Source organism: Taudactylus pleione, unplaced genomic scaffold (assembly GCF_031769625.1).
Source record: "Taudactylus pleione unplaced genomic scaffold, aTauple2 ptg000434l, whole genome shotgun sequence".
Classification (NCBI taxonomy): Eukaryota; Metazoa; Chordata; class Amphibia; order Anura; family Myobatrachidae; genus Taudactylus; species Taudactylus pleione.
The window spans coordinates 6616462-6630647 of record NW_028284836.1 but is presented as its reverse complement, the minus strand read 5'-3'; the positions used below and the strand labels follow the sequence as shown (position 1 = coordinate 6630647).

At 44.8% G+C, this 14186-nt stretch overlaps 1 protein-coding gene across 4 annotated transcripts in view; it reads right to left on the bottom strand.

Moving 5' to 3' along the window:
- EFR3B (EFR3 homolog B) overlaps positions 1–14186 on the bottom strand; it is a 361584-nt gene that overhangs the window by 236796 nt on the left and 110602 nt on the right. For all 4 annotated transcript variants that reach the window (XM_088447581.1, XM_088447583.1, XM_088447582.1 and 1 more), the window contains one exon: positions 136–286. In XM_088447581.1, coding sequence (XP_088303707.1) covers positions 136–286 — 151 coding nt within the window. The remainder of the gene's footprint in view (positions 1–135; positions 287–14186) is intronic.

The window sequence follows — 14186 nt, the reverse complement described above, 5'->3', positions numbered from 1 at the left end:
TAGCTGATTGGCTGGAGCACCATTATCATACGTAATGAGTATTAAAACTCGCTGCGTATGATAAAACTCGTTGCTAAATGGGCCCCAGAGCCTGACAAATTGTTCAAAACTGAATTTCCTATAACGGGCACTCACCGAGTTTGTGCCCAGGATCTGGAGGTTTGGCTTTTCCGATTCCAGGAGCTTGGCCACCATCTTTAGGAAGCTCTCCACAAACAGGTTAATACTCTGGCAGTGACATGCCATGAGTAGCTGGTCCAGAGCTTCCATGGCGATACAGACATAGCTGTAAGGGAGAAACCAGAGAAGTATGAGAGACAGCTGGCAAACTGGAAACACAGAGGAACACGTTACAGAAGGATCCAGGAAACAACAGAATGTGAGACTGGGAAGGTTTTACATTTCAAGGTGGGAGAATTGTACATCGAATTTGTCTTGTAAGAACAAGATAATTAACAGTCTGGTCACACGATGACTAGACTATGAATGCCTGGCATTGGGGCATGTTATGTCCCCTGGGGGAATGCCGTGCTTCCGAAATGCTAGGCCTTCCCCAATTTATTTCCCAACATCTGCATTGGCGTAGACACCAGTGGCATCTTCCAACAGTCTAACAACAAAAGTCCTAAAGCTGGCCACACATCTAAAGATTATCTGTCCAACCAGCCAACTAGTAGATTGGTTGGAATGAAAATCTGGTAAGGAATACAATCAGCAACTTGCTCCCAGACGCTGAAAAATGGACCAAAACTGTTGTATAAACAAATAGTTTAAATCAAACATTTAACAAACTTGTCTGACGACCATTTTCATCTGTTTTCTGGCATTTAGGAGTAAATTTCTGATCATCATTTACTCCCATTCCTTACCAGATTTTCATTCCAACCAATCAACAAGTTGGCTGGTTGGATGAAAGTTGTTCTAGTGTGTGGCCAGCTTAACTCTCTGGGTGGAGGGACAGTCTCTCTCCGAATTTATCAGGACTGTGTGCCTGATTCACTACGGATCGCTATTGCGATCGCAACTGCGATTATGCAGGCAATTCAACTGCGATAGTATGCTAATCCATTGCGAACGCAATGCCCTCGCAGCATAACATTAAGGGGCCAGAATCAGACCCGCTCGCTAGATGCGTACGCTCGCATCCAGCGTATGCAAATTTTTCAAAGTAACGACATGGGAAGCGATCGCTCGCCAAGGCATAAGCACACCCACTTTGGGTGTGCGAGCGATCGCTCTGTGTATGCAGATACCCATTAGCGTATGTTGAGACGCCCACTAGCGCACGTCATCTCCAGGAAGTGTATTAAAACATTTGTACATCGAGCACCATCGGAAACTAACGCAGCGCTTGTGGTTGCCTTACCCTGCTGCAAGCACTGCGAGGACTTCAGTGTAAAAATCAGGCATGTGACGGGTACTATGACGCTGCCTGTTAATTATGCATGCCTTAAAAACGGCGTTGAAATACCGAGGCACGCCTGCGTTCGCACCTCCACTCCCCCGTTATTAGTGTCCCGCCCCTGTTACCACCCACAAACGGCCTCTCCTGTCATTCATTTCACTGGGCTGTCTTTGCTAAGCAAGCGAGCGGGCTGCAGAGTAGTTTGCGCATGTGCAGAACGAAGCGTGCGCATGCGTGATAGCAAACCATCAGGCTGCTTGCGAGCGCACAGCGCTAGCGAGCGGGTCTGAATCAGGCCCAAGGACCACACATCTGTAAGGTTTAGCAAGACTGCGAAACCATCGGTACAATCGAGCACCATCGCAGCCTCACGCACACTTGCACAAGCCCTGACCTTACTCAGGAATTGCTAACTTCCACGCACGCTATCAGTGGATAAATTATGCACGCCCCTGCAATGGTGTTGAAACGCACTGGCACATCTGTGTTCGCCCCCCGACCACTCACCGTCACCACCCGCAAACAGCACTTCCTGTCAATCAACCTGCGAGGGGTCTGCGTAGCCTCTGCAATCGCAATCCTAATCGCAATAGCTAGTTCACAGACGAATAATGCGATGCGTGCACATGTGCAAAACGCAACAATCGGCCGATTGCGTGCATATTAACATGAATCAGGCCCTGTGTCACCAAAATCAGAACGCAGAATCTACATCCCCGGCAATGAAAGGGAATTTCAGGGAGCTAGGTCATGTAGAATCATCTTTATAGATTGGCTGGTGGGAGGTGTGGCAGGTGGATGGGGAAAGGCTTGGCGTGCCAAAGGTTGTGTGTCTAGATATTTACCGTTTCCATCTTACCATTCCAATAACACATTAATCCTTCACCTCTAAAGTAATGCATCAGTCCCTCACTGCTATAGTAACACATTCCCCTCCCGCACCTGTGTACTAACACATTCCACTTCCTCACCTCTGCAATAACAAATTATCTTCGCTCACCCCTGTAGTAACACAGTTCCCTCCCTCGCCTGTGTTGTAACACATGCAACATTCCCCTCCTTCACCTGTGTAGAAATACAATCTCTCCCTCACACATGTGGTAATACATTACCCTTACGCACACCTGTAGTAACTAATTCCCCTCCCTCACCTCTGGAGTAACATATTCCCCTCCCTCACCCCTGAAGTAACTCATTACCCTCCCTCACATCTCTAGCAACACATTGCTCCAGCTTACCCCTGTAGTAACACATTCTCCTCCCTCGCCCGTTACAGTAACACATTCCCTTTTCCTACCTCAATAGTAACACATTCCCCTCCCTCGTCTGTGTAGTCACACATTCCCCTTCCTTACCTCTATAGTAACACATTCCCCTCTACTATATTAGATAGGGACTGATGCTGTGTGTGACAGCTATATTAGATAAGGACTGAGGCTGTGTATAACAGCTAAATTAGATAGGGACTGGGGCTGTGTATAGCAGCTATATTAGATAGGGACTGGGGCTGTGTATAACAGCTATATTAGATAGGGACTGGGGCTGTGTATAACAGCTATATTAGATAGGGACTGGGGCTGTGTATAACAGCTATATTAGATAGGGACTGGGGCTGTGTATAACAGCTATATTAGATAGGGACTAAGGCTATGTATAACAGCTATATTAGATAGGGACTGGGGCTGTGTATAACAGCTATATTAGATAGGGACTGGGGCTGTGTATAACAGCTATATTAGATAGGGACTGAAGCTGTGTATAACAGTTATATTAGATAGGGACTGAGGGTCTGATTCAGAGCCGCTCGTAAGCGGCCGCTCGTTCGTTCCGAGCGATGTTTGCCCAACTGCGCATGCGTACGGATCGTAATACGCATGCGCGAACCAGTCAGTGCGGCCGAAAATCGTTTGTTCGCTAAATAGCGAATGCCTGCTATTTTGAGTGACAGGAGGAGGCGTATGTGGGTGGTAACAGGGGAAGGTGCTTGAAAACGGGGAGTGGAGATCAGAACGCAGGCGTGCTTAAAGGTCAAAATGGGCGTTTTATGGGTGTGCATAATTAATACAGCAGCGTCATTGACCACGTCGCTGGGTTATTTTATAGTCAGAACTGCTCGCAAGATTGAGGTAGGAAAAACCAACCACAAGAATAGCGAGCAGTTCAGACGCTGGTCGATGTACTCGATTAATCTAATAAATAGCTGACATGACGTAGGATGCGAGCGGCCAGGGGCGTAGTTTTTCAAAAAACGACCGCAAGTTTTGTTCGCTCGTTCAGACCTAGAGGCGTGAACAGACCGCAAACAGCGAACGGTTCATTTGAATAGCCAGCCCTTTTTACAGAACGAGCGAGCGCAAATAGCGTCCGGCTCTGAATGAGGTCCTGAGGCTGTGTATAACAGCTATATTTAAAAGGGGCTGGGGCTGTGTATAACAGCTATATTTAAAAGGGGCTGGGGCTGTGTATAACAGCTATATTAGATAGGGACTGAGGCTGTGTATAACAGCTATATTAGATAGGGACTGGGGCTGTGCATAACAGCAATATTAGATAGTGACTGGGGCTGTGTATAACAGCTATATTAGATAGGAACTGGGGCTGTGTATAACAGCTATATTAGATAGGGACTGGGGCTGTGTATAACAGCTATATTAGATAGGGACTGGGGCTGTGTATAACAGCTATATTAGATAGGGATTGAAGCTGTGTATAACAGCTATATTAGATAGGGACTGAGGCTGTGTATAACAGCTATATTAGATAGGGACTGGGGCTGTGCATAACAGCTATATTAGATAGGGACTGGGGCTGTGTATAACAGCTATATTAGATAGGGACTGGGGCTGTGTATAACAGCTAACAGTTATCCAACAGCCTTGGCCTGCCATTATTATGGCCTGCATCTGAAGCATGGAGTTAGAACCGGAGCTGAGTTTAATACCATCTTTCATCTCTTTCCAGGTAAACTAATGCCATCTTCCATATCTGATGCCTTTCACTGAAAGAATAATCTGTTTTGAAAGTTTGTTTTCCAACTGTGATGCTGCATCTTCCCCCCACCATTAGCTTGTTGAACAAACTGCTGAAACACTCCCTCCCACTATACCAGCTGACCTAGCCTCTCCTGCAAAAGGGACTCAATTTAAAGTCTGCACACACAGGCCCTGATTCAGAGCCAGACGCTCTGACAGAGCGCTCGCTCTGAATCAGGGCCGTCCTTCTTGATTTTTAGAACGGCCTCCAGGCTGCTCGTATAGCTGTGGGTGACCACCCACAGCTATAGCGAGCGGCCATGAAGATGGTCGCGATGGTCAAGATCATCACGACCATCGGGCTTGTGACGAGACCCTTGTAGTAGGGTCTCGTTGCCGCAAGCCCTAGAGTGCTTTCGGCTCAATCAGAGACAAAAACACTCCCACTGACATCACTTGTGATGTCAGTGGGGCCGGCCCCAGACTGTAGGAGTTCCTATGGGAACACCTCCGTCTGGGCAGCCACGCCCCCGGCACGCCCACCAAAGGGGGCATGCTGTCACTCGACATCGACAGCACGCCCCCTTTGGTACGAGACCCGAAACGACGGTTTGCCCGTCACTGTCCGGGTCTCGCGCATGTGCACGACGGAGTCGGCTCCGTCGTGCGCATGCGCACTGAGCCAACATCGACCCGCTTACGAGCGCACAGCGCTCGCGAGCGGGTCTGAATCAGGCCCACAGGCTTGGCCTGCCAATATAACCTGCATATTAAGCATATCATCTGAAGCATGGAGTTAGAACCGGAGTTCAAACTGGATTTGAACATTTGACTACTTTCTAACCAAAATTTAAACAATTTCACGAACACACAGGAATGCTGCCCCTCCACCTTCATTTACACTCCCCTGAGACTGGGTCCGGGTGCTGTCTCATGCTGCAGCCAAATCGAACTCCACAAACTGCTGGATGCGACAAACCCTCACACTGGAGCGAAGGAGACGCTGCGGCTTTTTGCAGATCTCTCTATCAGTTTTTCATTTCTAATTAAGTTTAACATGGTTTTAACTTAAAATGCGGTCACTAGTTATTATTCTTTTTTATTTTTGTTTTTCTCCATCTGGACGTTATAGTTCCGCTACTTGCACACCCTGCCAGATGTAACCTACGCAGTGCGCCCCAGATGGCTGCCTCGGATGGTTCATTCTTGGGCAGGATCTATTCATTCAGCGCATTTCATATTTCACATGTTTCAGTCACCCGTAAATCTCATGGACGAAGTGCAACACTGTATGCTGTATTTACTAATCCTTGTTTTGTACAATGTACTTCCACCCCACTGTATGCTATACTGGTGTGCTATACCTCCACTGTATGCTATACTGGTGTGTTATACCTCCACTGTATGCTATACTGGTGTGCTATACCTCCACTGTATGCTATACTGGTGTTATACCTCCACTGTATGCTATACTGGTGTGCTATAACTCCACTGTATGCTATAATGGTGTGCTATACCTCCACTGTATGCTATACTGGTGTGCTATACCTCCACTGTATGCTATACTGGTGTTATACCTCCACTGTATGCTATACTGGTGTGCTATACCTCCACTGTATGCTATACTGGTGTGCTATACCTCCACTGTATGCTATACTGGTGTTATACCTCCACTGTATGCTATACTGGTGTGCTATAACTCCACTGTATGCTATAATGGTGTGCTATACCTCCACTGTATGCTATAATGGTGTGCTATACCTCCACTGTATGCTATACTGGTGTGCTATACCTCCACTGTATGCTATACTGGTGTGCTATACCTCCACTGTATGCTATAATGGTGTGCTATACCTCCACTGTATGATATACTGGTGTGCTATACCTCCACTGTATGCTATACTGGTGTGCTATACCTCCACTGTATGCTATACTGGTGTTATACCTCCACTGTATGCTATACTGGTGTGCTATACCTCCACTGTATGCTATAATGGTGTGCGATACCTCCACTGTATGCTATACTGGTGTGCTATACCTCCACTGTATGCTATAATGGTGTGCTATACCTCCACTGTATGCTATACTGGTGTGCTATACCTCCACTGTATGCTATAATGGTGTGCTATACCTCCACTGTATGCTATACTGGTGTGCTATACCTCCACTGTATGCTATACTGGTGTGCTATACATCCACTGTATGATATACTGGTGTGCTATACATCCACTGTATGCTATACTGGTGTTCTATACCTCCACTGTATGATATACTGGTGTGCTATACCTCCACTGTATGCTATACTGGTGTGCTATACATCCACTGTATGCTATACTGGTGTGCTATACCTCCACTGTATGCTATACTGGTGTGCTATACCTCCACTGTATGCTATACTGGTGTTATACCTCCACTGTATGATATACTGGTGTGCTATACCTCCACTGTATGCTATACTGGTGTGCTATACCTCCACTGTATGCTATACTGGTGTGCTATACCTCCACTGTATGCTATACTGGTGTGCTATACATCCACTGTATGCTATACTGCTGTGCTATACCTCCACTATATGCTATACTGGTGTGCTATACCTCCACTGTATGCTATACTGGTGTGCTATACATCCACTGTATGCTATACTGGTGTGCTATACCTCTACTGTATGCTATACTCGTGTGCTATACCTCCACTGTATGCTATACCCCCACTGTATGCTATACTGGTGTGCTATACCTCTACTGTATGCTATACTGGTGTGCTATACCTCTACTGTATGCTATACTGGTGTGCTATACCTCCACTGTATGCTATACTGGTATGCTATACCTCCACTGTATGCTATACTGGTGTGCTATACCTCCACTGTATGCTATACTGGTGTGCTATACCTTCACTGTATGCTATACTGGTGTGCTATACCTCCACTGTATGCTATACTGGTGTTATACCTCCACTGTATGATATACTGGTGTGCTATACCTCCACTGTATGTTATACTGGTGTGCTATACCTCCACTGTATGCTATACTGGTGTGCTATACATCCACTGTATGCTATACTGGTGTGCTATACCTCCACTGTATGCTATACTGGTGTGCTATACATCCACTGTATGCTATACTGGTGTGCTATACCTCTACTGTATGCTATACTGGTGTGCTATACCTCCACTGTATGCTATACCCCCACTGTATGCTATACTGGTGTGCTATACCTCTACTGTATGCTATACTGGTGTGCTATACCTCTACTGTATGCTATACTGGTGTGCTATACCTCCACTGTATGCTATACTGGTGTGCTATACATCTACTGTATGCTATACTGGTGTGCTATACCTCCACTGTATGCTATACTGGTGTGCTATACCTCTACTGTATGCTATACTGGTGTGCTATATCTCCTCTGTATGCTATACTGGTGTGCTATACCTCCACTGAATGCTATACTGGTGTGCTATACCTCCACTGTATGATATACTGGTGTGCTATACCTCCACTGTATGCTATACTGGTGTGCTATACCTCCACTGTATGCTATACTGGTGTGCTATATCTCCTCTGTATGCTATACTGGTGTACTATACCTCCACTGAATGCTATACTGGTGTGCTATACCTCCACTGTATGCTATACTGGTGTGCTATACCTCTACTGTATGCTATACCTCCACTGTATGCTATACTGGTGTGCTATACCTCTACTGTATGCTATACTGGTGTGCTATATCTCCTCTGTATGCTATACTGGTGTACTATACCTCCACTGAATGCTATACTGGTGTGCTATACCTCCACTGTATGCTATACTGGTGTGCTATACCTCCACTATATGCTATACTGGTGTGCTATACCTCCAATGTATGATATACTGGTGTGCTATACCTCCACTGTATGCTATACTGGTGTGTTATACCTCCACTGTATGCTATACTGGCGTGCTATACCTCCAATGTATGATATACTGGTGTGCTATACCTCCACTGTATGCTTTACTGGTGTGCTATACCCCCACTGTATGCTTTACTGGTGTGCTATACCCCCACTGTATGCTATACTGGTGTGCTATACCTCTACTGTATGCTATACTGGTGTGCTATACCTCCACTGTATGCTATACTGGTGTGCTATACCTCTACTGTATGCTATACTGTTGTGCTATACCTCCACTGTATGCTATACTGGTGTGCTTTACCTCCACTGTATGCTATACTGGTGTGCTATACCTCCACTGTATGCTATACTGGTGTGCTATACCTCCACTGTATGCTATACTGGTGTGCTATCTCTACTGTATGCTATACTGGTGTGCTATATCTCCTCTGTATGCTATACTGGTGTGCTATACCTCCACTGTATGCTATGCTGGTGTGCTATACCTCTCTACTGTATGCTATACTGGTGTGCTATATCTCCTCTATATGCTATACTGGTGTGCTATACCTCCACTGTATACTATACTGCTGTGCTATACCTCCACTGTATGCTATACTGGTGTGCTATACCTCCACAGACTGGGGCTGTGTATAACAGCTATATTAGATAGGGACAGGGGCTGTGTATAACAGTTATATTAGAATGGGACTTAGGCTGTGTATAACAGCTATATTAGATAAAGACTGGGGCTGTGTATAACAGCTATATTAGATAGGGACTGGGCTGTGTATAACAGCTATATTAGATAGGGACTAGGGTGTGTATGACAGCTATATTAGATAGGGACTGGGGCTGTGCATAACAGCTATATGAGATAAAGACTGGGGCTGTGTATAACAGCTATATTAGATAGGGACTGGGGCTGTGTATAATAGCTATATTAGATAGGGACTGGGGCTGTGCATAACAGCTATATTAGATAAAGACTGGGGCTGTGCATAACAGCTATATTAGATAAAGACTGGGGCTGTGCATAACAGCTATATTAGATAAAGACTGGGGCTGTGTATGACAGCTATATTAGATAAAGACTGGGGCTGTGTATAACAGCTATATTAGATAGGGACTTGGGCTGTGTATGACAGCTATATTAGATAAAGACTTGGGCTGTGTATGACAGCTATATTACATAGGGACTGAGGCTGTGCATAACAGCTATATTAGATAAAGACTGGGGCTGTGTATAACAGCTATATTAGATAGGGACTGGGGCTGTGTATAACAGCTATATTAGATAGGGACTGGGGCTGTGTATGGCAGCTATATTAGATAGGGACTGGGGCTGTGTATAACAGCTATATTAGATAGGGACTGAAGCTGTGTATAACAGCTATATTAGATAGGGACTGAAGCTGTGTATGACAGCTATACTAGATAGGGACAGGGGCTGTGTATAACAGCTATATTAGATAGGGACTGGGCTGTGTATAACAGCTATATTAGATAAAGACTGGGGCTGTGTATAACAGCTATATTAGATAGGGACTGGGGCTGTGTATAACAGTTATTTTAGAATGGGATTTAGGCTGTGTATGACAGCTATATTAGATAAAGACTGGGGCTGTGTATTACAGCTATATTAGATAGGGACTGGGCTGTGTATAGCAGCTATATTAGATAAAGACTGGGGCTGTGTATAACAGCTATATTAGATAGGGACTGGGGCTGTGTATAACAGTTATATTAGAATGGGACTTAGGCTGTGTATGACAGCTATATTAGATAAAGACTGGGGCTGTGTATAACAGCTATATTAGATAGGGACAGGGCTGTGTATAACAGCGATATTAGAGACTGGGGCTGTGTATGAGTTATATTAAATAGGGACTGAAGCTGTGTATAACAGCTATATTAGAATGGGACTGAGCTGTGTATAGCAGCTATATTAGATAAGAGACTGGGGCTGTGTATAACAGCTATATTAAATAGGGACTGAAGCTGTGTATAACAGCTATATTAGAATGGGACTGGGGCTGTGTATAGCAGCTATATTAGATAGGGACTGGGGCTGTGTATAACAGCTATATTAGATAGGGACTGGGGCTGTGTATAACAGCTATATTAGATAGGGACTGAGGCTGTGTATAACAACTATGTTAGATAGGAACTGGGGCTGTGTATAACAGCTATATGAGATAGGGACAGGGGCTGTGTATAACAGTTATATTAGAATGGGACTTAGGCTGTGTATAACAGCTATATTAGATAAAGACTGGGGCTGTGTATAACAGCTATATTAGATAGGGACTGGGCTGTGTATAACAGCTATATTAGATAGGGACTAGGGTGTGTATGACAGCTATATTAGATAGGGACTGGGGCTGTGCATAACAGCTATATGAGATAAAGACTGGGGCTGTGTATAACAGCTATATTAGATAGGGACTGGGGCTGTGTATAATAGCTATATTAGATAGGGACTGGGGCTGTGCATAACAGCTATATTAGATAAAGACTGGGGCTGTGCATAACAGCTATGTTAGATAAAGACTGGGGCTGTGTATAACAGCTATATTAGATAGGGACTGGGGCTGTGCATAACAGCTATATTAGATAAAGACTGGGGCTGTGTATAACAGCTATATTAGATAGGGACTTGGGCTGTGTATGACAGCTATATTAGATAAAGACTGGGGCTGTGTATAACAGCTGTATTAGATAGGGACTGGGGCTGTGCATAACAGCTATTTTAGATAAAGACTGGGGCTGTGTATAACAGCTATATTAGATAGGGACTGGGGCTGTGTATAACAGTTATATTAGAATGGGACTTGGGCTGTGTATGACAGCTATATTACATAGGGACTGAGGCTGTGCATAACAGCTATATTAGATAAAGACTGGGGCTGTGTATAACAGCTATATTAGATAGGGACTGGGGCTGTGTATAACAGCTATATTAGATAGGGACTGGGGCTGTGTATGGCAGCTATATTAGATAGGGACTGGGGCTGTGTATAACAGCTATATTAGATAGGGACTGAAGCTGTGTATAACAGCTATATTAGATAGGGACTGAAGCTGTGTATGACAGCTATACTAGATAGGGACTGGGTCTGTGTATAACAGCTATATTAGATAGGGACTGGGCTGTGTATAACAGCTATATTAGATAAAGACTGGGGCTGTGTATAACAGCTATATTAGATAGGGACTGGGGCTGTGTATAACAGTTATATTAGAATGGGACTTAGGCTGTGTATGACAGCTATATTAGATAAAGACTGGGGCTGTGTATAACAGCTATATTAGATAGGGACTGGGCTGTGTATAACAGCTATATTAGATAAAGACTGGGGCTGTGTATAACAGCTATATTAGATAGGGACTGGGGCTGTGTATAACAGTTATATTAGAATGGGACTTAGGCTGTGTATGACAGCTATATTAGATAAAGACTGGGGCTGTGTATAACAGCTATATTAGATAGGGACTGGGCTGTGTATAACAGCGATATTAGAGACTGGGGCTGTGTATGAGTTATATTAAATAGGGACTGAAGCTGTGTATAACAGCTATATTAGAATGGGACTGAGCTGTGTATAGCAGCTATATTAGATAGGGACTGGGGCTGTGTATAACAGCTATATTAAATAGGGACTGAAGCTGTGTATAACAGCTATATTAGAATGAGACTGGGGCTGTGTATAGCAGCTATATTAGATAGGGACTGGGGCTGTGTATAACAGCTATATTAGATAGGGACTGGGGCTGTGTATAACAGCTATATGAGATAGGGACTGGGGCTGTGTATAACAGCTATATAAGATAGGGACAGAGGCTGTGTATAACAGCTATATAAGATAGGGACAGAGGCTGTGTATAACAGCTATATGAGATAGGGACTGGGGCTGTGTATAACAGCTATATGAGATAGGGACTGGGGCTGTGTATAACAGCTATATGAGATAGGGACTGGGGCTGTGCATAACAGCTATATGAGATAGGAACTGGGGCTGTGTATAACAGCTATATTAGAATGGGACTGAGCTGTGTATAGCAGCTATATTAGATAAGAGACTGGGGCTGTGTATAACAGCTATATTAAATAGGGACTGAAGCTGTGTATAACAGCTATATTAGAATGGGACTGGGGCTGTGTATAGCAGCTATATTAGATAGGGACTGGGGCTGTGTATAACAGTTATATTAGATAGGGACTGGGGCTGTGTATAACAGCTATATTAGATAGGGACTGAGGCTGTGTATAACAACTATGTTAGATAGGGACTGGGGCTGTGTATAACAGCTATATAAGATAGGGACTGGGGCTGTGTATAACAGCTATATAAGATAGGGACAGAGGCTGTGTATAACAGCTATATAAGATAGGGACAGAGGCTGTGTATAACAGCTATATGAGATAGGAACTGGGGCTGTGCATAACAGCTATATGAGATAGGGACTGGGGCTGTGTATAACAGCTATATGAGATAGGGACTGGGGCTGTGTATAACAGCTATATGAGATAGGGACTGGGGCTGAGAGTACCAGGTAGAGTGAATAAATGCTGGGACTGTGGACGGTGAGAGAGAATGTAGGGGGATTGGATATGTGAAATATAACATTACTGATGAGCTGCAATGATAGTAGGTGAAAGTGGTCAGGAAGAATAAGTGATGGATTCCTCCCTGTTATATAACTGTATCCTCGTACTCTATGCTGTTACAGAACACACATTTCCTCTCAGTCAGGTAATAGGACCGATATCCCTTGTTCAGCAAAGCAGAGGACCTCCAGCTGCAGGGACTATAAGAAGCATTAAATGGGTCAGCAATACATTACTGCTGAAGTCAGAGCCAGCCAGGGATAGATCTAACGGGGGTGACGTAGGACAGATCCTGCAGTAAGACCCCCCCCCCCCCGGACTGGTGCCAGAGCTGGCTCTGCTGCTTACATATGACTCAGTGTTACTTCTGCATTCCCGTAGTGACATTATTATATAACACACTAAACTAACACAGTTGTATCTTCTTGTATCATTAGGGTAAAACAAATGGAACCTTTAAACATTCACAACTTAACCCTTTAAAAGATCGAAACTAAAACATTTGTTCGCTTATTTGTGCAGAAACAAGACTAAAGCATATGCTCTCTCTATACATCTCTAATGCCACACACATAGCGATATTTTATATTTTACACGATCCGGCCGATTCCGACACATTGGAATGACAGATCGGGTAAAATATGGCCAAATCGTGAGGTAGTCGTGAGTCCCCACTCACGATCACGATGTGATGCGCGTCCCCGCTGGTCGCACATCGTATCGTCAGATTTGCCTGCAGTAGGGCAGATCTGACAATCTAGGACACGATGCACTGTGACAGTCTGACTGCAGGAGACATCGTATGAAGATTGGACACCAAATCCTGTGCAGAGCTGCCGGGGAGCGTTTCAAGGGAAATCGTACACATCGGCTGATGGTGGGCAGATCGGTATGTGTGTGGGCACCTTAAGTCTATCGTCCCCTCCACCCTTCGCTACAAAGTGGTGTAACCCCTGCCACATAAGTTATAACTATATTAGACATTTGTTTACCAACAACTGTTGGAGCATGTGAATCAGGATGGGGGTGGCTGCGCTACTTTGGGGGAGTGACCACAACATAGGGGGTGTGGACGTGGTAGGCATGGCCACTCCCCAGAGGGACGTTTGTACAAGTGAAACACCAAAGAGAAGCTACCTGCCTCCGTGGTGCAGCAGGGGAATAACCCCCAACCTCCTACATATCAGGGTTCCAGAAAGGGTTCCAGTGAAGGAAGTGAGACAATCCCATCTAATGATCACATCGTCTGTCAGTCACGCACGCTTTCATGCTCCTAACAGGTAAATAGTTATCTGTTCTCACTTACCCTGTCTGATAACTATT